The 23,328-nt window shown below is 37.6% G+C and overlaps 1 protein-coding gene across 1 annotated transcript; it reads left to right on the plus strand.

Moving 5' to 3' along the window:
• Positions 1-2,466: 2,466 nt before the first annotated feature.
• LOC132562809 (monocarboxylate transporter 9-like) lies at positions 2,467-12,178 on the plus strand. Its single transcript, XM_060227580.1, has 5 exons — positions 2,467-2,656; positions 8,668-8,811; positions 10,258-11,052; positions 11,535-11,585; positions 11,931-12,178. Exons 1-5 carry the CDS (start codon positions 2,467-2,469, stop codon positions 12,176-12,178), a joined length of 1,428 nt encoding a protein of 475 aa, XP_060083563.1.
• The last annotated feature ends 11,150 nt before the right edge of the window (positions 12,179-23,328 follow it).

Here is a 23,328-nt window from a genome sequence, read left to right on the forward strand (position 1 = left end):
TGTGTTACGAGTTTGCCCGTCAATTGACGGCTTCTTCCACGAAATCGTGACAATAGCGCTTGAATGATCAATCAACTTGGTGGAAAGCTGTCCATGTTGGTTTCATTGTAGGAAAAAGATCACGATAAGCGGCTGATGAAGAAGAGTCTGTTGTGTCCTTGATTTCCAATCTGGTGAATATATACGATTGACGTAACTAATAAATTTCTTCTCATTTAAAGGCAAGCCGTCATCAATATCTCTGATCTTTGTGAACTGTTTTATTGAGCTCTTCGACAGATTCAGCCATGTATAAAAACAAAACAAAAAAACAGACAACAGATGGGCAAATTTAGTTTAGTCTGTTGGAAGATATTACCACCATACTCAACGTCAACCAGAAACTCAATCATCCATATGATTTCGTCCTCCCTTTCAGCAGTGTCTACTACATGCAATTTCGAAGGTTGTACAAAGGATACACAAGTAAGAAGCACTTTTAAGTATATATTTAGTATTATAATAACTTAAATTATATAAAGTAAACTAAATAATAAAGTAAACTACATCATAAAGACATTTCGTCCTTCTTAGACATGTCAGTGATACCAAGGGCCTAAGTCTTGAAACTAAGAAGGTGACCGAAGAAAATTTACATTAATCGATGTAGATTGGGATGTGTACTCGCCCATTCTTTGAAAATATATTTTTTTATATTCATATATCCGATAATTTCAAAAGGACGTCAAGTACAAGCGTATGTGTATATTCTGACCTGTGACACTATACAAACGAATGGTAACGTGGCAAATCAAAGAGACTAAATTAAACAAATTACACTGAAGTTAATCTGTTCGAAACTATTTAGAATCAAAATATGATTAATTCCACTACTCTAGAAAGTATTACCATAAAAACTGTAACCCTGATTTAATAGTGCAAAACATGATAAGAAGATGCCTGTATGATATTCGATTGATCAACCATTATTTCTTTGGATTCCCGTGACGTTTGTAAATCCATGATAAACGAGGAAAGTCCGCATCCTGAGCATTAACGTAATAATTAATGTAATGATAGTATTACTGGAGCATGATTATGGACATGTAGGTAATGATAACAATAAAAGTGTTGCTGAAGATAAACATAAATGATTAGCCGAAGGTTTACTTTTCAGATAGTCAAATGCTACATGTTTACACAAACAACACCAATAAAGCTCTTTTACATTTATCGTAAAGTAAATTAATGTGATGCATAGTTTTCATATTTCTTTCAATCAAAATACGGTTATATGTTTCGGCGCCTCTAAACCATCTTCAGAACTAAATCATCTATTGAACCAAACTTGCACTAACATAACAGTATCTGATATATATTCAACGGCATTATAATGATATTCTGAAATTTAAGTATTTAGCAGTTTGTATTGAGTAGTTATATTGCATTTTCTAACTAACTGCTTCCGTGTCATTTTCTCTTGTTTCGTTCTTTAAAAGATATCTCATTTTATTGGAAACGTTTTAAAAAACCAATATAAAACAATGAAATTAGTCCTTTACAATGTCCACAGCTGTAAGAACCATTAACTAGCATCTATCAGTATTTACACCCACGAAGTAAGGCTAAAGGTACATCATAGTTAAATCATGTCCATACATTAATCTGGGGCACGGAGTCGATACGAATATACTGCACCAGAAGAAGATACAGAAAAGGACACGTCAATCCATACAAATACACAGGCCATGTCTCTAGTTCTTATCTTATCATAGCACACTGACATATTGAGCAAGCTATATATTTGGCATAGACCGATACGGTAAGAAAACTTCAATTTTCAAAATGAGCTAAAATTGTTATAATGTTTTTTTTTTTTTATTTCCGTGTTTTCCAATCAGATCACTTTGTGTCGATTTAAATTTTCAGTTAAAACATGTTGTAGGACATCGTTTAAAAGGTGACCTGACATTACTATCAATGAGATATGAACCGTTACGTTAGATTTGAATATGTTTAATGTATGTATATGAATACGTTGTGACATTTTAACGATGAGATCAGTGTTAAGACACAGCAGGACAACTTACTAATTGTCGTGTGATTAATTATGTTATGTACATACACATATAATCATTTGAAGACAGGATGTCTTACATGTGTATATTTTCGTAAATTATATACCAGGTTGTAAGACTTTGCAGGTTTACAAATATGGTATATACAGCCATCTGTAGCGATTAGTAGAGATATACAATGCATATACGTCCATATATGCCATCAAACACTGATGCTACTATTTCTGTCACATAATAAACAGTTTCTGATGGGTCATGAGAAGAGCATGAGTGATAGGTGTGTATGAAATGACAAGCCTTAAATTATTTACAAAAACATCTTCATACCTGACCTCTTCCAATACACCTACATTTGTACAGGTGTTTGTTCACGATAGGATCTAATTTCAGCGATGGGGTTCAAATGAAGATGCTGACCCGGCCAGACAAAGGATGGGCATGGGTAGTGATGGTCGCCTCCTTCTTCATACATAGCCTGAATGCAGGCATGCTGTACGGTACAGGCATTATACAGGTGTCCTTACTAGAGAGGTTTCAGGAAGGGCTTGCATTAACATCATGGGCAGGTGCTATCTACATATTCTTGATGTTTGGAGCAGGTAAAGCTATTCGATTCAATCATTGTTTCCAAAATACATATTCATGCTTAAATTGCCTTCACATAATAATTTTATAAAATGATTTTTGGAATAGCATTGTATGGTTTTGTTGACGGATCAATATGATAGTTGCAGAAACAGATTTCTGTTTAAACGTTGACATTTTGGTAGTTACAGAGACAGACGTTACTGTGTTAAATTGTACAAAAGGCATACAAGAAATTAAAGAACTAATTACTTATATGGTAATCTGCGGGATATACATCACACTCACACAACGTTAAGTAAGAAATTCACACGTCTCTACGTTAATCGTAATGCATACATTTTTAAAGACATGCACCAAAGCAGAACGGACCGTCGACAGAAAGGTTTGTTATCAAAGACAACCAATCAATGTTTACAAATTGACTGTTAAATATTAAAAAATTGACACAATTCATAAAGCGTAATTAATTTATATGATTCCTTTATGTGACAAATAGCATAGTCAACAATTATTTGTTTGGGACTCACTTCATTTGGGGGAAATGAGGAGACTAATATGTGTACTTTAAAAGCTGTATTCAGCAATACTAATGTACAGGTACAAGTATACACATATGAATGAGACAGAAGCTCTGCAATACAGTAAGAACATTGTGGAAAATATACACGATTGAATGGTCAGGATCTGACCTTTTCTAAAACTATAATCTAAAGGCAACCACCTGGCCTAATTGTAAACCTAGTCTTACAGTAGGCACATCGCAGCAAGAGGACCGGTTTAGGACAGAGAGGAACAGAAAGAGGTCATACACTGGATATATTTAAATATGTTAATAGTGTTTTGGAAGTCCGTCAAAATTTCTTATAAGATAATCCCTATTGCTAACCTAAGCCTAGCCTCTGGGCCGGCGTTATTTTTACTTATATACTGTTTGTTTTTTCAGTGTCTATACTTTCTGTAAATCCAAACTGTTCCTTTCTTCATGTAGCTGTTCGCTATTCGACGTTTTCCGATGATTATATTTTGTGATTGTGAGGTTTGTATTTGGAGAGGTTTTGGTAATCAGAAATGGAGCACTACTGTGTCCTTTACAGAGCCCTAGGTGTGATCCCAAGTGTCAAAAGTCTGTTATCCTTATCCTATAAAATTGGGTTTCATTGTACACTAATGTATGTACATGTACCGTTTAAGCAGCGAGCATTCTTATCGGAATCCCTCGGGGACGCAACTGCCTTCATTGTACGTGTAAACTTTTTAAGGATGTGTATAAGGCGGATGGGTAATAAAGGAAGGCACTGCAGAACTCCTGAGGTGTCAGTATGCTACAATGAAAGGAAGGATCAGTAGTAATCCTCCCCTGTGGGTCTCTCTGTATCCTTGGGAATCCTACTTATTGTGGAGAGTGTTGTGCAGGGTTCTAATGTTCAGGAGAGGGGCCCTACTGTGTCCCTAACCGCGACTTATGTATTGACCCGAGTCTCCAGATCCTGACACCATCGCCGTTACAATGTGATGATGATAAATCGTGTTTTCAAATATCTAATGGTTGTATTGTGAACGATGCCCTGTTTATCCAGTGAAGCTAAAATGCTGTTAATGGAAATTATTGGGATTTTATTTTTATTATATCCCTTATAGAGTTCTGTCCTAGCTGTCAGTGCTGGAAACAGAAAAAGAGGACATGATCAATTGTTTCTACGTTATCACAGAACTCACAGTTTGGTGATTTTTGTTTTAACATGATACTGATGTTTGATTTCAATTTTGTTTTGCCCAATTTTGTAATGATTTTTATCATCTGATTTATTCGAACCGTATACTTTTGATCTTCTGATTGGTTTTTCTATAATTTTCTCAGATTGTTCGATCTTTACTAATTATCCCATTTTTGTTCTATAGTTTTATTGATCAGAGTATAGGCTTCCATTTTCGTAAGATTGACGTCGATGTTTGTAACGTCATGGTCTAAAGTTCTCCTTCCTAATTTGACTGCTATTTCGTTACTGGGTATATTTACATAAGCTGGAACGTTTGATAACTTTTCAGTGATCTCCTAGTTTTCTAAGAAGTGTTACGAGCATAAAATTGAATTAATGTGACGGGCCACAAACTGTTTCGGGTTCCTACCAATTTTAAGTCCGAAAGTCTATCAGATAAAATAGAAGCCCTGTCTGGTTTTGTTTGGTCAATTAGCCATAATGCTAAGTCTACAGCTATCAACTCACTGGAGTAAACAGAGCAATTGTCTGAAATCTTTACTTTGATGTTTGTGTTGTCGTCAAAGGAAAGCATCCCAGGCCTTCTATATCATTAGTTCTTTAAACCGTCAGTATAATATTTAACAGAACAGCTATATCTGACATCAATGATTGCCATGGATACTACTTTGGACTCTGTTGGATTCAGTTTTTTGTTGGTTGTGTGGAGATTTTCATAATTAATTTCTGGTTTAGGTAAAAGCCATGGCTCAATCGGAATGCTTGATTGTTCATGTATTTTAATTTTGTCCAGTCTGAAAGCTTTTGATAAATTAAAAAAATCGTGATCGTATACTGGCTGCTGTGTTATCAAATTTTATCCCTATATGCAGTTTTCCTAGCATTTTCAACTAGTTTATTGGGAGTGAAATTTGATCCTTAAGTTTCTGTCCTAGCCCAATATTTCAGAATTAGTTTCTCTAGTCGAATTTTAATGGCAATGCGCCCGACTCTGCTAGTAAACTAATTGACGGTGTGATTTTGATAGCTCCAAGAGCTATTCTTAAATCCCGGTGCTGTATTAAGTCTAGCTCCTTGAGTACATTATCGGAAGCCGAATAGTATACTCAACAACCATATTTTATTTTTGATCATGCCAAGAATATTTCACTTTGTTAACGTTCTCTTGTTTGTTAACTAGATATAGTTTTTTTTTTAATTTGTTGGTATATGAATATTGTTTAAGATATTTATTAAGTCTATTTATAAAGATATTAAGCTAAGTAGGGGAGATAACACTACCCTGAGGGATACCATTATGTAGAGGTTTCTCTTCAGAGCAAGAGATGTTTACCCATACCTGAATTTTCCGATCTTAAAAAAAAATCGGAAATAAATCTTAGTATGTTCCATGTAATACTATTTTCTTTTGGTGATATCAAAATATCTTCGCGCCAGACTAGATGGTAAGTTTTTTTCTAGGTCTAAAATAGCGTGATGATTTTTGCTTAGCAATTTTTTAAAATCTCTAACGTGAGTCTAACTTGTGAGTCAAATGTTGATCTGTTGTTTCTGAAACCGCTTTGGTTTTCACTTATTGTATTGTGTATTTCTAGGTGGTGTTTGAGCCTGTTGTTTATGGTTGTTTTGAATGTCTTACATAGATAGGAGGTTACAGCTATTGGTCTTTAGGAGGCTGTGTCTTCTTTATCCTTACCACTTTTGTGTATTGGAATAACAATAGCATTATTCCGGGACTCTGAATAGAAGCCTGATTTCCAACTTGTGTTAAAAAGTGGTTTTGTCCGGACAATGTTTCAAAATTGTATAAGATAAAGCAGCTATGCCCAGTAATATATATTTTTTATTTTAGTGCTTTCTTGGAAAACGGGCAATTTAGGTTAGTGTCTTCTTTCCCAACAGTGATTTTTTATTACTATCGACGGTTTTTGTTTTATTGTCTATACATTCTTGACTACAATTATAAAATCTACTTGCTTTTTAAAGCTGTTCTGCCAAAATATTTGGTTTTTCGAAACTGGTTTTTCTAATATCGGTATTTCTATAGGGGAGTGGTAGTGATAGGAACACTACTATTTCTGTATAAAACGGTGACATCTGTGGTAGGTATAGTAACACTATAATTTCTGTATAAAATGGTGACATCTGTGGTAGTTATAGGAACACTATAATTTGTGTATAAAACGGTGACATCTGTGGTAGTTATAGTAACACTATCATTTCCGTATAAAACGGTGACATCTGTGGTAGTTATAGTAACACTATCATTTCCGTATAAAACGGTGACATCTGTGGTAGTTATAGTGACACTATCATTTCTGTATAAAATGGTGGCATCTGTGGTAGTTATAGGAACACTATAATTTGTGTATAAAACGGTGACATCTGTGGTAGTTATAGTAACACTATTATTTGTGTATAAAATGGTGACATCTGTGGTAGTTATAGGAACACTATAATTTGTGTATAAAACGGTGACATCTGTGGTAGTTATAGGAACACTATCATTTCTGAATAAAATGGTGACATCTGTGGTAGTTATAGAAACACTACCATTTCTATATATGTTGACATCTGTAGTAGTGAAAGAAACACTATTATTTCTGTATAAAATGGTGACATCTGTGGTAGTTATAGGAACACTATCATTTTTGTATAAAACGGTGACATCTGTGGTAGTTATAGGGACACTACCATTTCTGTATAAAACGTTATCTGTGGTAGTTATAGTAACACTATCAATTATATATCAAACGTTAACATCTGTGGTAGTTATAGTAACACTATCAGTTATATATCAAACGTTAACATCTGTGGTAGTTATAGTAACACTATCAGTTATATATCAAACGTTAACATCTGTGGTAGTTATAGTAACACTATCAGTTATATATCAAACGTTAACATCTGTGGTAGTTATAGTAACACTATCAGTTATATATCAAACGTGAACATCTGTGGTAGTTATAGTAACACTATCAATTGTATATCAAACGTTAACATCTGTGGTAGTTATAGTAACACTATCAATTGTATATCAAACGTTAACATCTGTGGTAGTTATAGTAACACTATCAGTTATATATCAAACGTGAACATCTGTGGTAGTTATAGTAACACTATCAATTGTATATCAAACGTTAACATCTGTGGTAGTTTGTGTCAAGTGTTGAAACGTGAATATCGTCTAACACCAATTATGATAGACATTTATATTGTTTTGTGTCGATGACGTCAGCGATGGACAGTTAATATGGACAAATTAGTTCCACAGTCTCATGAATTATTACAATGTACACTTTTTACCTTAGGTTATACTTAATGCATGTAAGTAAATGTACAATACAAATTTAGACAAACTGCAGTAGAATCAAGCAATACATTAAATTGCATGATACCACTGTATTATCCTTTTAGGACTTGATTAGTGATGTCTTGGAGGCTACTGAGAAAAATCCAAAGTAATCGAAATAATGTCAAAATCTAGATGGAGAGTTACACTAGCCCAAAGATTAAGTGAATTTCGTAAATTATATATACCTGATATTTGAGACGAACGTAAGTTACATGTGTATATTCGGGGCCTAATAGTCTTCCAGCGGTGTCCTCCACCTGCAATTTCGAATAAAAAAGACATAAATACAGGTGAAAAGTGCTTTTTAATACAAATGTAGATGAGATTACATACGTTACATTTAATACGTCAAAATTACCCTTTACCCTACTAATGGAGAGCATACCTTCAGCCCACCTTTATAATGAATTAATCTTCGTGTGTCTGTTAGGTCCTAGGTTTACTGCACATGATTTATAAACATGAATATATTTATGGTAAAACTGTAAATAAGTGGGCCATGCTTGTTTATCTTCAACTTTGCTGATATTTGAAAATAGACCAAATGAAGCTGAAAGGCAAATTATTAGAATGTTTTATTACATGAATTAAGTCTTTATTGCCAGGCTGGCCTGTTAAAACAATAATGAGAAATCCTCCATGGTAGCATACAGGTATTTCAAAAATACATAGTTATGTGATTAAGTCTACTTTTACTTACATATTTAATAAAATATGTCACGTTTCAAATCATTCGAATAGTGGCAGGGTTCAAAATGTACACATGTACTTGATGTTGTTCTGATTATCGGGTATATGAAAATTACGAAATATATTTAATTTTTTGGGTACCGCACCTCAAAATGAAATCTGTTGCATATCAAGTATAAAATTAATTAAACACAGAAAGAAATACGTTTCACACATTACAATTAGATACTGCTTGTATCAAATCACGTTCATATTCCAGGTGTGGTTGGCAGTGTGATGATAAGCCATTTCAGCTGTCGGGTGGCTTTCATAGTGGGTTCGGTCATCATGACTTCAGGGCTTCTGGCAAGCTCATTTGCAGAATCATTGGAAATTATCATCATTTCATACGGTTTCACAGCAGGTAACACATCGGTCAACAATAACTGAATTATATAACATTAGCATGTCAGCGACTTTTTAAATCCGATTGTGTGTTTTTTTAGAATCTTTTTGATTACTCCTTGTTACAATAATTAATTATCAGTCTTGTTCAAATAGACTACGATATGAAATCCTTATTCCTTTATGTTGCGTGTAGCTGTGTTTTTTTCATTCCTCTGACGTCAGATTGAAAATCAGCTAGATGTCGCTCACTTCTTCCGTAAGAAAGAATTAGTTCACTGGTTTCAATTGTTTCATTTAAAATACTTTGTTATGCAGTATCAATTAAGTAACATGAAATTGTTTTAAAATTAACAAATATCTTCTTGGTTTATGTAACGTAACTTACGCTCCAAACATTGATAATGCATATTATAAAATTACTATAATAGGATTATCGAGTAGAAAACATTTAAGATATGATGGTATTTTTTACATATCATAAATGCTTTACTTCGTAAATTTCTGTGTAAAAATGCCATGTCAACAGAATCTTAATTCAAACTCCAATTCGATGAAACCAGGTTAAAATAAGAAGGAAAGAATGAATTACACGGAGGCTATTGAAAGAAAATACAAGAAGAATAATTCGTTTCGGAAGAGTAAGCGTCCTCCGCTTCAACATTGACACCTACCGTGTATATATTGTTCTATATAAGGAAGTAACGTCTCGTTCCCATATTAGAATAAAGTAAACAACAGAACCGTTAGGCACACTCAGAGAACATCAATCTTCATCAACCCGTATCTCATGTCTGATAAGTCGTCATGTTTCCTGCCTAAACAACTGAAGCGTCAGTTCCAGTTTACTTTATCCCTTGTGTAAAACACATCGGAGAGTTGACATGCATGCGATATATTTCAAACTGATATCAAGCGTGTTACATTCAGTAAGAGAACATTTGGGATATATGTACACATATGTGAAAAAATGTCTATATTCAGTTGCTGAAAACTTTTTCTGTAAATCAAGTTTCTCAGTTTCTCCACTTTTGTGTAAACCACTGACAGACGAACTCACAACACATAATGATCCTACACTAAAATTTCTTATTCCCCTATGCAATATGAGCCCGGACGTTTTTGATGCTAGATAGTATACCTGTTTGATCTTTCATTGATTACCGAGTCCTCGTTTAGAAACGTAACGTTACATACTTCGATCGACCAAGATATGCATGGGTGTTGTCATCGATGAATCAGGAAATATTCACTCTTCTTTGTACTTAGACCGGAGTCTCCGTAATTGAATATGAGTTTGAATTCTGATTATATGTCGGCATTTTTTCTATGTTGTTTTTTATCGTTATCCGCAAAGACAATAATCTTTAAGTAACAGGAAATCTTGATATATATATAAGACAAAATAATATAGATCTCCATGGAAACCAACGTTTTCTCTCTTTATTTGTGTTCTGTTCAACAGGCTTAGGCTCAGGAATTGTGTTCACCAGCGGAATTGTGGTTGTCGGCCTAAACTTTCAGAAGAAGAGAAGCGTAGCGACAGGATTTGCCTCATGTGGAGCCGGTGCAGGAGCTTTCATATTTCCTCCCCTGATGCAGCTTGCGCGGAAAGAATATGGCGACTCTGGTTTTTTCATCCTATTAGCTGGCATGGCTCTAAATATATCCGTGTTCGGATCGCTTTGCTTTCCGTCATACTTAGAAGTTAATAAAAACGCACCAGAAAAACTGACAAAATCAACATTATCATTATCACTTCACAGTCTGACGAATAGGCAGCACTTTTGTAGTATTATTGCCGTCCTAAGGAATCTGCCCTTTGTCTGCATATGTTTAAGTCAGCTAGTCAGTCACATTGGGATATATATGATGTATGTCCATATTCCAACATTTGCCATCTCCCATGGATCCACCGACACTCAGGCTTCCATCTTGCTTTCCGCTAGTGGAATAATGAACTGCGTGTCACGTTTGCTAGTTGGAATGGCAGGGAACGCCGATAATGTTTCCACCATATTGTTATATTTTGGTACATTTGGTGTGTTAGGGATTTCTACAATTATATTTCCTGTATTTGGGAGTACGTATATTGGACAGCTAATTTACTCAGTCATTTTGGGGACGTATTCAGGAAGTTGCTACGTGTTGCTGAGTACAATTACGGCGGATATCATTGGAATTGAGTTTCTTGTCTCAGCATTTGGAATAGCAATGATCTTTACCGGTTTGGGTACACTTGTTGGGCCGCCTATTGCAGGTAGGTTTGATAGCACAACTTTCTAATGGATAAAGGACGAATAGTTACTGAATCATCATATTGATTAAAATGAGGATATGTTTTCTCATTAAATATAGTAACAAGAATACAATGGTATCATAACAACCACGAGGTTGATTTTTTAAACCAAAACATTAACACTACTTGAACTGTTTATTATATGTCGTTTTGAAATCTAGTGTCAGGATATTATTTATTTTTATGGTATCATATTTGATGAAAAGCCTTCCTCATGTCAACATGTTAATGTAACCAACTGATATAACAATTACAATACCCCCCCCCCCCAAAAAAAAAAAAAAAAATCAAACTCAAATCGTGTTACATAGGGCAAAACAAACACGAATAAGATGTTGCACGGAGACCAAAGTGATCTGAAACTGATACATTATTAAATATCTACATATTACAGTAAACGCGATTAATATTGAAATATACTGATGTGGCTTTCTCTTTCAAAGGTTTTATAGTGGATGGCGGTGGTACTTATGAAACATCCTTCACTTTAGCAGGTAAATATACGCTGTATGTGCACTATCCAGTTTAGTTAACACCACTACAAATCATTACACGATTTAACCTATTAATATATTTTTAAGAAAATCGATAAAAACACAGATAGCGCCTGTTCATACCAACTGAAAAGAGGTTAAAAAATTCAGTATGTTGAGTTTAATAAAAAAAATATTAATCGAAAGTTTATTTTAACGGCCCAATTGGTTCAATATGATATCAGTCAAGGAAATTCGGACTTGATTCCAACCCACTTTTGATAGCAGTTATTTTTGTTTTGCCCATTAATCAACATTATCTAGAACGCAACAACATTTATGAAAAAATATTGATTCCTTTTTAAGGATGCTGTATACTTTTGGCAGCTGTATTTGGGATAGCCGCAGAGGTGTTCCGAAAGATATATTACCCTGATGCTGTTCACTTGGAAGTAGAAGAAACCTCGAAGTTTTTAGATGAGAAACATTATCTACATACAGAGATAACACCACTACATACGGACAATACACAAGAAAACATATCTAATGTGCCTGTTTTACCACTAGTGACAGACCATCACTCAGACGAATATGACACACTCTGTACTAATTGAAATCTTTACCATTACAAACAGGTCAACGATAACTTTGTTCCACTTTCCTGAATCACGCGACCAAGAAAAACTAAAACGAAAAGCGGGGCCGATAATTCTATACTCAAACATAACACATATAAATACGAAAGTTTTAACACGAGTTTTATTTATCAATATTTCACCTAGATATAAATCTACTATGCCGATGACTACCAGAAATACTGAGTAAGTAGGTAACAGCTTTATCGTTATCATTTAAAGTAAAATCACTCGATTAACTGGCCAGCTATCTATTAACGATACCATTGTAAACTGTGATATTAGCGAGAATTTGAATAGGTTTAACATGATGAGCTGTTCGAAGGGTTCTGACTATCTGTGGTTTTATGTGTATCTTGGTGGGGGTCGACAGAAATGGAAATATAATCATAATTCAAACAAAATAAAACTGGGCCAAAATATGAACTAATGAAAGTTTTACACAAAGACTACTGAAAAAGAGCGCAAGGAGAATAAGACCAGCTTTTCAGGAAGTAAATCTTTGTCAATCCAAGTAAGTAATGTCACGTTTTCAAATGAAAACAAGGTAAACAACAACAGTACTAACAGGCAAACTAACGAGTACCAAACTCGTCCAGCATCATATCGCACAAGGAAATAAAACTCAATGAGATCACCATGGCGACTGTAAAACTTTCCGAAAACGTTCATCAACCTGCATCTTTTGATCCCTGTGTTTGTCCGCCAGCTGACCACTTCTTACACGAAAATCGTGACTATCGAACAACTGAGACATATAGACACCATAGGTTGGGGATGCAGGGATGGTGCTATCCAGACATTGAAAAATTCGGGAATTGGTATAATTACGCTTATCATACAACTTAGTGGAAAGCTGTAATTGTTGGTTTCGTTATAGTAAAAGATCGAGATCAGTCAGATCGATTTTCATCTATATCGATAAATGGGATTTTAACGATTGCGATTCAGGCAATGATGTACAACGGAGTGACGGTTACAAATCATACATCAAATGGAAGATAAAACATTTTGCTTCTAACTTGCATAAATGCCAAAGCAGTTATTTTAAAATTTAAATTAAGTATTTCCACTCATTTCCCCAATCATCTTACTTTCCGCCATATCTGCAACGGCCATCGCTACACGGAAGAAGACTCGGGTTTTGTCGGTAATTGTAGGTTAACAAGCACATGTCTAGAGAGAATCCTTACAGTTTATGTATAAAGTCTTTTCAATTGATCGAGATATAAATATCTTACTTACCAATTAAAGAATGGTGCTATCATATTAAATTATAACATTTACAATGGTCATTTACTTAATTCAGTATATGTTAATGTGATTGGGGGAAATCTTTTAAGTTGACTTCTCATCAGATCTTAAAATGTAAAAGATAATGATATTATTCGCAAAATAAGGAAAAACAAAAAACCAAAAAAACCGTGCTGTTACATAACTGTTATAGCTGTGATGATATTTAAAACGATGATATCTCCTTATTTTTTATCTTGCGATATAAAACACTTTCTGGTTATACATTGTTGTACCTTTTACGATATATACGTTTTGTCTTTAGATATTTCATACCGTTGACTATAAATTATAAATAATTAATATATTGATCCTTGTCCTCCTGTTTTTATACAGCGATAAAGCAGTAATAAATAGTACTACATGATAATATTTGTTTTTCACTTTTGGTATTATATTACCTATTTTTATGGTATTTACAGTAATTGGCTTTAGGACGTCATTATACATTTAGACTGTATGGTCTGTATATCTTGGTGGCATCACGCCAATAACATCAATTTTAATCCTAAAAAATTACTGATTCAATCATCAAAATACTTAGTAGAACAATATTGTTTTACTCAATGTGCTACAATTTCCAAATATCGAAACATTTGTATACTACTTAGTTTACAAAGAGTTATTTCCCCTGTTTCAGATTTTCTTTGTTTTCATAAGGCGAGGGCCAGATTATTGTTTGTTTGTTAATGAAGAATGGCCGATATTCGCTAATCCTTAAATCAGAACCTGACATGAAATTGTAATTCACGTTCATGTAAGAAAATCCATTGTGCAAGGTTACCTGACAGTTTCATTGTATAGATTCGCTGCCGCTCTTCTGTCGCTGCTCAGGATTTCTGTTTTCTCGTTAATTTAGAGTTCTTATCTTTGTGTTACCATCAATTGCAGATGCAGTATAATTCGTCACAATTGTATCAATAAAAGTTTTAAAAATTACTATAATGAAGTTGAAAAATTAAAATTAAAACTGATTTGTTTTCCTTGTCTTTGCATCTTTCTCGGGATGTTTACTTCCGGGTGATGCATATAAATCTCCAATTTTAGCTTTCGGCTTTGATTTCGATCGGATCAATCTCCAAATTGCATTTGGATTCTATTTTGCTTCTGTTGATAATTCCTCTTCAAAATTCTTTGATATTCTTGATAGTTTCCTTACTTTATTCATATTTACCTTCTTTCCGAGGCTTTTCTGATTTCTTTGACGTGGTTGCTTATGGGATACTGCTTGTGTTGATTTTGGTGTTTGTTCGGGTACAGAATGATAAATATGATAATGACAAGTAAATGATACGTATACTCTAAAACCCTACAGAGCATTACGTCTTGGTAAACTTGTGTAATTGGAGTTCTCTGAAGGCTTATGCTTCAACTAGAACATTTTTTCATCTGAACAGAAGAATAAAAACATGTCAAAATCTTTAACAAAGAATGGTAGAGTTTGAAGTCTAATTAATATTAGAGGACAATATCTAAAGGATTACCAACTACAGAGTGCATAACAATCACAGCAAGCTATCTAATGGATCAAATCTATTCACTAACCTGTAATGTACTCACTCATTGGCTGGAGCTTAGCGACGGCACGTCATGTGTCTACCTTACAGACTAAGTACCATGTCAGGTGCCAAGCGTTTAGAAGTAGTTCTTTTACGAGAATCTATATAAATCGAAGTCCAGCAATGTGTCCACATATGGGTATCGTTTTAAGCTAGTTCTAAAAATATAGAAAAATTTCTAGACGATGTCATGAAATTTTTCATCAGAAACATGGTAATCTTTATTCATTTCACGTTTGTTTAGACGTTGGTTAGTCAATTCTCCACAAAAAGTCAAACACTCTCTTTGTTTCAAACGTTTGTATTCAGATTAACAATGTACATCTATTACCGTATTAAGATACAATGGCTTTCAAAGAGTATATATCACATTCTGTTTATTGCATGTTTGATATAAAAACTCAGAAAATGTATCAAAACAAATACTGCTCAAACGATAATGTCCACCAAGTGTAATGTTAATTTACGGATAATGGTATATGTCAACTGGAAAAAAAACACATGTCCTACCAGTCTCAGACAATCATCACATGTCCTACCAGTCTCAGACAATCAACACACGCCCTAGACAGTCCCAGACAATCAACACATGTCCTACCAGTCTCAGACAATCAACACACGCCCTAGACAGTCTCAGACAATGACCACATGTCCTAAACAGTCTCAGACAATCAACACATGTCCTAAACAGTCTCAGACAATGAACACATGTCCTAGAAGGTCTCAGACAATCAAAACATGTCCTACCTGTCTTAGACAATCAACACATATCCTACCTGTCTCAGACAATCAACACATGTCCTATCAGTCTCAGACAATCAACACATGTCCTACCAGTCTCAGACAATCAACACATGTCCTAAACAGTCTCAGACAATGAACACATGTCCTAGAAGGTCTCAGATAATCAACACATGTCCTACCTGTCTTAGACAATCAACACATGTCCTACCTGTCTCAGACAATCAACACATGTCCTATCAGTCTCAGACAATCAGCACATGTCCTACCAGTCTCAGACAATCAACACATGTCCTAAACAGTCTCAGACAATGAACACATGTCCTACCAGTCTCAGACAATCAACACATGTCCTATCAGTCTCAGACAATCAACACATGTCCTACCGGTCTCAGACAATCAACACATGTCCTACCGGTCTCAGACAATCAACACATGTCCTACCAGTCTCAGACAATCAACACATGTCCTACCTGTCTCAGACAATCAACACATGTCCTATCAGTCTCAGACAATCAACACATGTCCTACCGGTCTCAGAAAATCAACACATGTCCTACCTGTCTCAGACAATCAACACATGTCCTATCAGTCTCAGACAATCAACACATGTCCTACCGGTCTCAGACAATCAACACATGTCCTACCAGTCTCAGACAATCAACACATGCCCTACCAGTCTAAGACAATCAACACACGCCGTAGACAGTCTCAGACAATGAACACATGTCCTAGAAGGTCTCAGACAATCAAAACATGTCCTACCTGTCTTAGACAATCAACACATGTCCTAAACAGTCTCAGACAATCAACACATGTCCTACCAGTCTCAGACAATCAACACATGTCCTACCGGTCTCAGACAATCAACACATGTCCAACCTGTCGCAGACAATCAACACATGCCCTACCTGTCTTAGACAATCAACACACGCTGTAGACATTCCCAGACAATCAACACATATCCTACCTGTCTCAGACAATCAACACATGTCCTACCAGTCTCAGACAATCAACACACGCTGTAGACATTCCCAGACAATTAACACATGTCCTACCCGTCTCAGACAATCAACACATGTCCTATCAGTCTCGAACAATGACATGTCCTAAACAGTCTCAAACAATGAACACATCTTCTAAACAGTCTTAGACAATGAACACATGTCCTAAACAGTCTTAGACAATGAACACATGTCCTAGAAGGTCTCAGACAATCAAAACATGTCCTACCTGTCTCAGACAATCAACACATGCCCTACCCGTCTTAGACAATCAACACATGTCCTATCAGTCTCAGACAATCAACACATGTCCTACCAGTCTCAGACAATCAACACATGTCCTACCAGTCTCAGACAATCAACACATGTCCTACCAGTCTCAGACAATCAACACATGTCCTAAACAGTCTCAGACAATCTACACATGTCCTACCAGTCTCAGACAATCAACACACGCCCTAGACAGTCTCAGACAATCAACACATGTCCTACCAGTCTCAGACAATCAACACACGCCGTAGACAGTCCCAGACAATCAACACACGCCCTAGCCAGTCCCAGACAATCAACACATGTCCTACCAGTCTCAGACAATCAACACACGCCCTAGACAGTCTCAGACAATCAACGCATGTCCTACCAGTCTCAGACAATCAACACACGCCGTAGACAGTCCCAGACAATCAACACACGCCCTTGCCAGTCTCAGACAATCAACACATGTCCTACCAGTCTCAGACAATCAACACATGTCCTAAACAGTCTCAGACAATGAACATATGTCCTAGAAGGTCTCAGACAATCAACACATATCCTACCGGTCTCAGACAATCAACACATGTCCTACCAGTCTCAGACAATCAACACATGTCTTAAACAGTCTCAGACAATGACCACATGTCCTAAACAGTCTCAGACAATCAACACATGTCCTATCAGTCTCAGAAAATCAACACATGTCCTACCAGTCTCAGACAATCAACACATGTCCTAAACAGTCTCAGACAATGAACATATGTCCTAGAAGGTCTCAGACAATCAACACATGTCCTACCTGTCTTAGACAATCAACACATGTCCTACCTGTCTCAGACAATCAACACATGTCCTATCAGTCTCAGACAATCAACACATGTCCTAATGGTCTCAGACAATCAACACATGTCCTACCAGTCTCAGACAATCAACACATGCCCTACCAGTCTTAGACAATCAACACACGCCGTAGACAGTCTCAGACAATGAACACATGTCCTAGAAGGTCTCAGACAATCAAAACATGTCCTAAACAGTCTCAGACAATGAACACATGTCCTAAACAGTCTCAGACAATCAACACATGTCCTAAACAGTCTCAGACAATGAACACATGTCCTAGAAGGTCTCAGACAATCAAAACATGTCCTACCTGTCTCAGACAATCAACACATGCCCTACCCGTCTTAGACAATCAACACATGTCCTATCAGTCTCAGACAATCAACACATGTCCTACCAGTCTCAGACAATCAACACATGTCCTACCAGTCTCAGACAATCAACACATGTCCTATCAGTCTCAGACAATCAACACATGTCCTACCAGTCTCAGACAATCAACACATGTCCTACCAGTCTCAGACAATCAACACATGTCCTACCAGTCTCAGACAATCAACACATGCCCTAGATAGTCCCAGACAATCAACACATGTCCTACCAGTCTCAGACAATCAACACATGTCCTACCAGTCTCAGACAATCAACACATGTCCTACCAGTCTCAGACAATCAACACACGCTGTAGACAGTCCCAGACAATCAACACATGTCCTACCAGTCTCAGACAATCAACACATGTCCTACCAGTCTCAGACAATCAACACACACCCTAGCCAGTCTCAGACAATCAACACATGTCCTACCAGTCTCAGACAATCAACACATGTCCTATCAGTCTCAGACAATCAACACACCAGTCTCAGACAATCAACACATGTCCTACCAGTCTCAGACAATCAACACATGTCCTATCAGTCTCAGACAATCAACACATGTCCTACAGTCTCAGACAATCAACAGACAATCAACACATGTCCTACCAGTCTCAGACAATCAACACATGTCCTACCAGTCTCAGACAATCAACACATGTCCTATCAGTCTCAGACAATCAACACATGTCCTACCAGTCTCAGACAATCAACACATGTCCTACCAGTCTCAGACAATCAACACATGTCCTACCAGTCTCAGACAATCAACACATGTCCTACCAGTCTCAGACAATCAACACATGTCCTACCAGTCTCAGACAATCAACACATGTCCTAACACAGACAATCAACACATGTCCTACCCTAGACAATCAACACAGTCTCAGACAATCAACACATGTCCTAGACAGTCTCAGACAATCAACACATGTCCTACCAGTCTCAGACAATCAACACATGTCCTAACAGTCTACAAGTCTCAGACAATCAACACACCCAGACAATCAACACATTTCCTAACAGTCAATCAGACAATCAACACATGTCCTACCAGTCTCAGACAATCAACACATGTCCTACCAGTCTCAGACAATCAACACATGTCCTCAACACATGTCCTACCAGTCTCAGACAATCAACACAAGTCCTTAGACTGTAGACAATCAATCTACAAACTCCCTAGCCAGTCACAGACAATCAACACATGTCCTACCAGTCTCAGACAATCAACACATGTCCTAGACAATCAACACATGTCCTACCAGTCTCAGACAATCAACACATGTCCTACCAGTCTCAGACAATCAACACATGTCCTACCAGTCTCAGACAATCAACACATGTCCTAAACAGTCTCAGACAATCAACACATGTCCTATCAGTCTCAGAAAATCAACACATGTCCTACCAGTCTCAGACAATCAACACATGTCCTAAACAGTCTCAGACAATCAACACATAGTCCAGTCACTACCAGACAATCAACACACAGACAGTCCACATGTCCTACCAATCAGACACACACCCTACCAGTCTCAGACAATCAACACATGTCCTACCAGTCTCAGACAATCAACACATGTCCTACCAGTCTCAGACAATCAACACATGTCCTACCAGTCTCAGACAATCAACACATGTCCTATCAGTCTCAGACAATCAACACTGTCAGTCTCAGACAATCAACACACACGCCAGTCTCAGACAATCAACACATGTCCTACCAGTCTCAGACAAACAACACATGTCCTACCAGTCTCAGACAAACAACACATGTCCTACCAGTCTCAGACAATCAAACATATGTCCCAGACAATCAACACACCCTAGCCAGTCTCAGACAATCAACACATGTCCTACCAGTCCCAGACAATCAACACATTTCCTACCAGTCTCAGACAATCAACACACGCCGTAGACAGTCCCAGACAATCAACACACGCCCTAGCCAGTCTCAGACAATCAACACATGTCCTAAACAGTCTCAGACAATGAACACATGTCCTAAACAGTCTCAGACAATCAACACATGTCCTAAACAGTCTCAGACAATGAACACATGTCCTAGAAGGTCTCAGACAATCAAAACATGTCCTACCTGTCTCAGACAATCAACACATGCCCTACCCGTCTTAGACAATCAACACATGTCCTATCAGTCTCAGACAATCAACACATGTCCTACCAGTCTCAGACAATCAACACATGTCCTACCAGTCTCAGACAATCAACACATGTCCTATCAGTCTCAGACAATCAACACATGTCCTACCAGTCTCAGACAATCAACACATGTCCTACCAGTCTCAGACAATCAACACATGTCCTACCAGTCTCAGACAATCAACACATGCCCTAGATAGTCCCAGACAATCAACACATGTCCTACCAGTCTCAGACAATCAACACATGTCCTACCAGTCTCAGACAATCAACACATGTCCTACCAGTCTCAGACAATCAACACACGCTGTAGACAGTCCCAGACAATCAACACACACCCTAGCCAGTCTCAGACAATCAACACATGTCCTACCAGTCTCAGACAATCAACACATGTCCTATCAGTCTCAGACAATCAACACATGTCCTACCAGTCTCAGACAATCAACACATGTCCTACCAGTCTCAGACAATCAACACATGTCCTATCAGTCTCAGACAATCATCACATGTCCTACCAGTCTCAGACAATCAACACATGTCCTACCAGTCTCAGACAATCAACACATGTCCTACCAGTCTCAGACAATCAACACATGTCCTATCAGTCTCAGACAATCATCACATGTCCTACCAGTCTCAGACAATCAACACATGTCCTACCAGTCTCAGACAATCAACACATGTCCTACCAGTTTCAGACAATCAACACATGTCCTATCAGTCTCAGACAATCATCACATGTCCTACCAGTCTCAGACAATCAACACACGCCCTAGACAGTCTCAGACAATCAACACATGTCCTACCAGTCTCAGACAATCAACACACGCCGTAGACAGTCCCAGACAATCAACACACGCCATAGCCAGTCTCAGACAATCAACACATGTCCTAAACAGTCTCAGACAATCAACACATGTCCTAAACAGTCTCAGACAATCAACACATGTCCTACCTGTCTCAGACAATCAACACATGCCCTACTCGTCTTAGACAATCAACACATGTCCTAAACAGTCTCAGACAATCAACACATGTCCTAGAAGGTCTCAGACAATCAAAACATGTACTACCTGTCTCAGACAATCATCACAGGTCCTACCAGTCTCAGATAATCAACACATGCCCTAGATAGTCCCAGACAATCAACACATGTCCTACCAGTCTCAGACAATCAACACATGTCCTACCAGTCTCAGACAATCAACACATGTCCTGCCAGTCTCAGACAATCAACACACGCTGTAGACAGTCCCAGACAATCAACACACACCCTAGCCAGTCTCAGACAATCAACACATGTCCTACCAGTCTCAGACAATCAACACATGTCCTACCAGTCTCAGACAATCAACACATGTCCTACCTGTCTCAGACAATCAACACACGTCCTTCCTGTCTTAGACAATCAGCACACGCCGTAGACAGTTTCAGACAATCAACAGATGTCCTACCAGTCTCAGACAATCAACACACGCTGTAGACAGTCCCAGACAATCAACACACCCTAGCCAGTCTCAGACAATCAACACATGTCCTACCAGTCCCAGACAATCAACACATTTCCTACCAGTCTCAGACAATCAACACACGCCGTAGACAGTCCCAGACAATCAACACACGCCCTAGCCAGTCTCAGACAATCAACACATGTCCTAAACAGTCTCAGACAATGAACACATGTCCTAGAAGGTCTCAGACAATCAAAACATGTCCTACCTGTCTCAGACAATCAACACATGCCCTACCCGTCTTAGACAATCAACACATGTCCTACCAGTCTCAGACAATCAACACATGTCCTACCAGTCTCAGACAATCAACACATGTCCTACCAGTCTCAGACAATCAACACATGCCCTTGATAGTCCCAGACAATCAACACATGTCCTACCAGTCTCAGACAATCAACACATGTCCTACCAGTCTCAGACAATCAACACATGCCCTAGATAGTCCCAGACAATCAACACATGTCCTACCAGTCTCAGACAATCAACACATGTCCTACCAGTCTCAGACAATCAACACATGTCCTACCAGTCTCAGACAATCAACACACGCTGTAGACAGTCCCAGACAATCAACACACGCCAGTAGACAGTCCCAGACAATCAACACACCCTAGCCAGTCTCAGACAATCAACACATGTCCTACAGTCTCAGACAATCAACACATGTCCTATCAACACAGTCTCAGACAATCAACACATGTCCTACCAGTCTCAGACAATCAACACATGTCCTACCAGTCTCAGACAATCAACACATGTCCTACCAGTCTCAGACAATCAACACATGTCCTAAACAGTCTCAGACAATCATCACATGTCCTACCAGTCTCACACAATCAACACACGCCCTAGACAGTCTCAGACAATCAACACATGTCCTACCAGTCTCAGACAATCAACACATGCCCTAGATAGTCCCAGACAATCATCACATGTCCTACCAGTCTCAGACAATCAACACATGTCCTATCAGTCTCAGACAATCAACACACGCTGTAGACAGTCCCAGACAATCAACACACACCCTAGCCAGTCTCAGACAATCAACACATGTCCTACCAGTCTCAGACAATCAACACATGTCCTACCAGTCTCAGACAATCAACACATGTCCTACCTGTCTCAGACAATCAACACACGTCCGTCCTGTCATAGACAATCAACACACGCCGTAGACAGTTTCAGACAATCAACAGATGTCCTACCAGTCCCAGACAATCAACACATGTCCTACCAGTCTCAGACAATCAACACACGCCGTAGACAGTCCCAGACAATCAACACACGCCCTAGCCAGTCTCAGACAATCAACACATGTCCTAAACAGTCTCAGACAATGAACACATGTCCTAGAAGGTCTCAGACAATCAAAACATG

This window comes from Ylistrum balloti, unplaced genomic scaffold, assembly GCF_031769215.1.
Source record: "Ylistrum balloti isolate Yb309-2 unplaced genomic scaffold, AGI_CSIRO_Ybal_v1 Utg371516, whole genome shotgun sequence".
NCBI classification, from domain to species: Eukaryota; Metazoa; Mollusca; class Bivalvia; order Pectinida; family Pectinidae; genus Ylistrum; species Ylistrum balloti.

Bases quoted from the DNA above. Each gene is read 5' to 3' on its own strand.
- LOC132562809 (XM_060227580.1), top strand. From the start codon at position 2,467: ATGCTGACCCGGCCAGACAAAGGATGGGCATGGGTAGTGATGGTCGCC. The intron at 8,812-10,257 runs GTAACACATCGG...TCTGTTCAACAG, and splicing joins TTCATACGGTTTCACAGCAG to GCTTAGGCTCAGGAATTGTG. The intron at 11,053-11,534 runs GTAGGTTTGATA...TCTCTTTCAAAG, and splicing joins TGTTGGGCCGCCTATTGCAG to GTTTTATAGTGGATGGCGGT.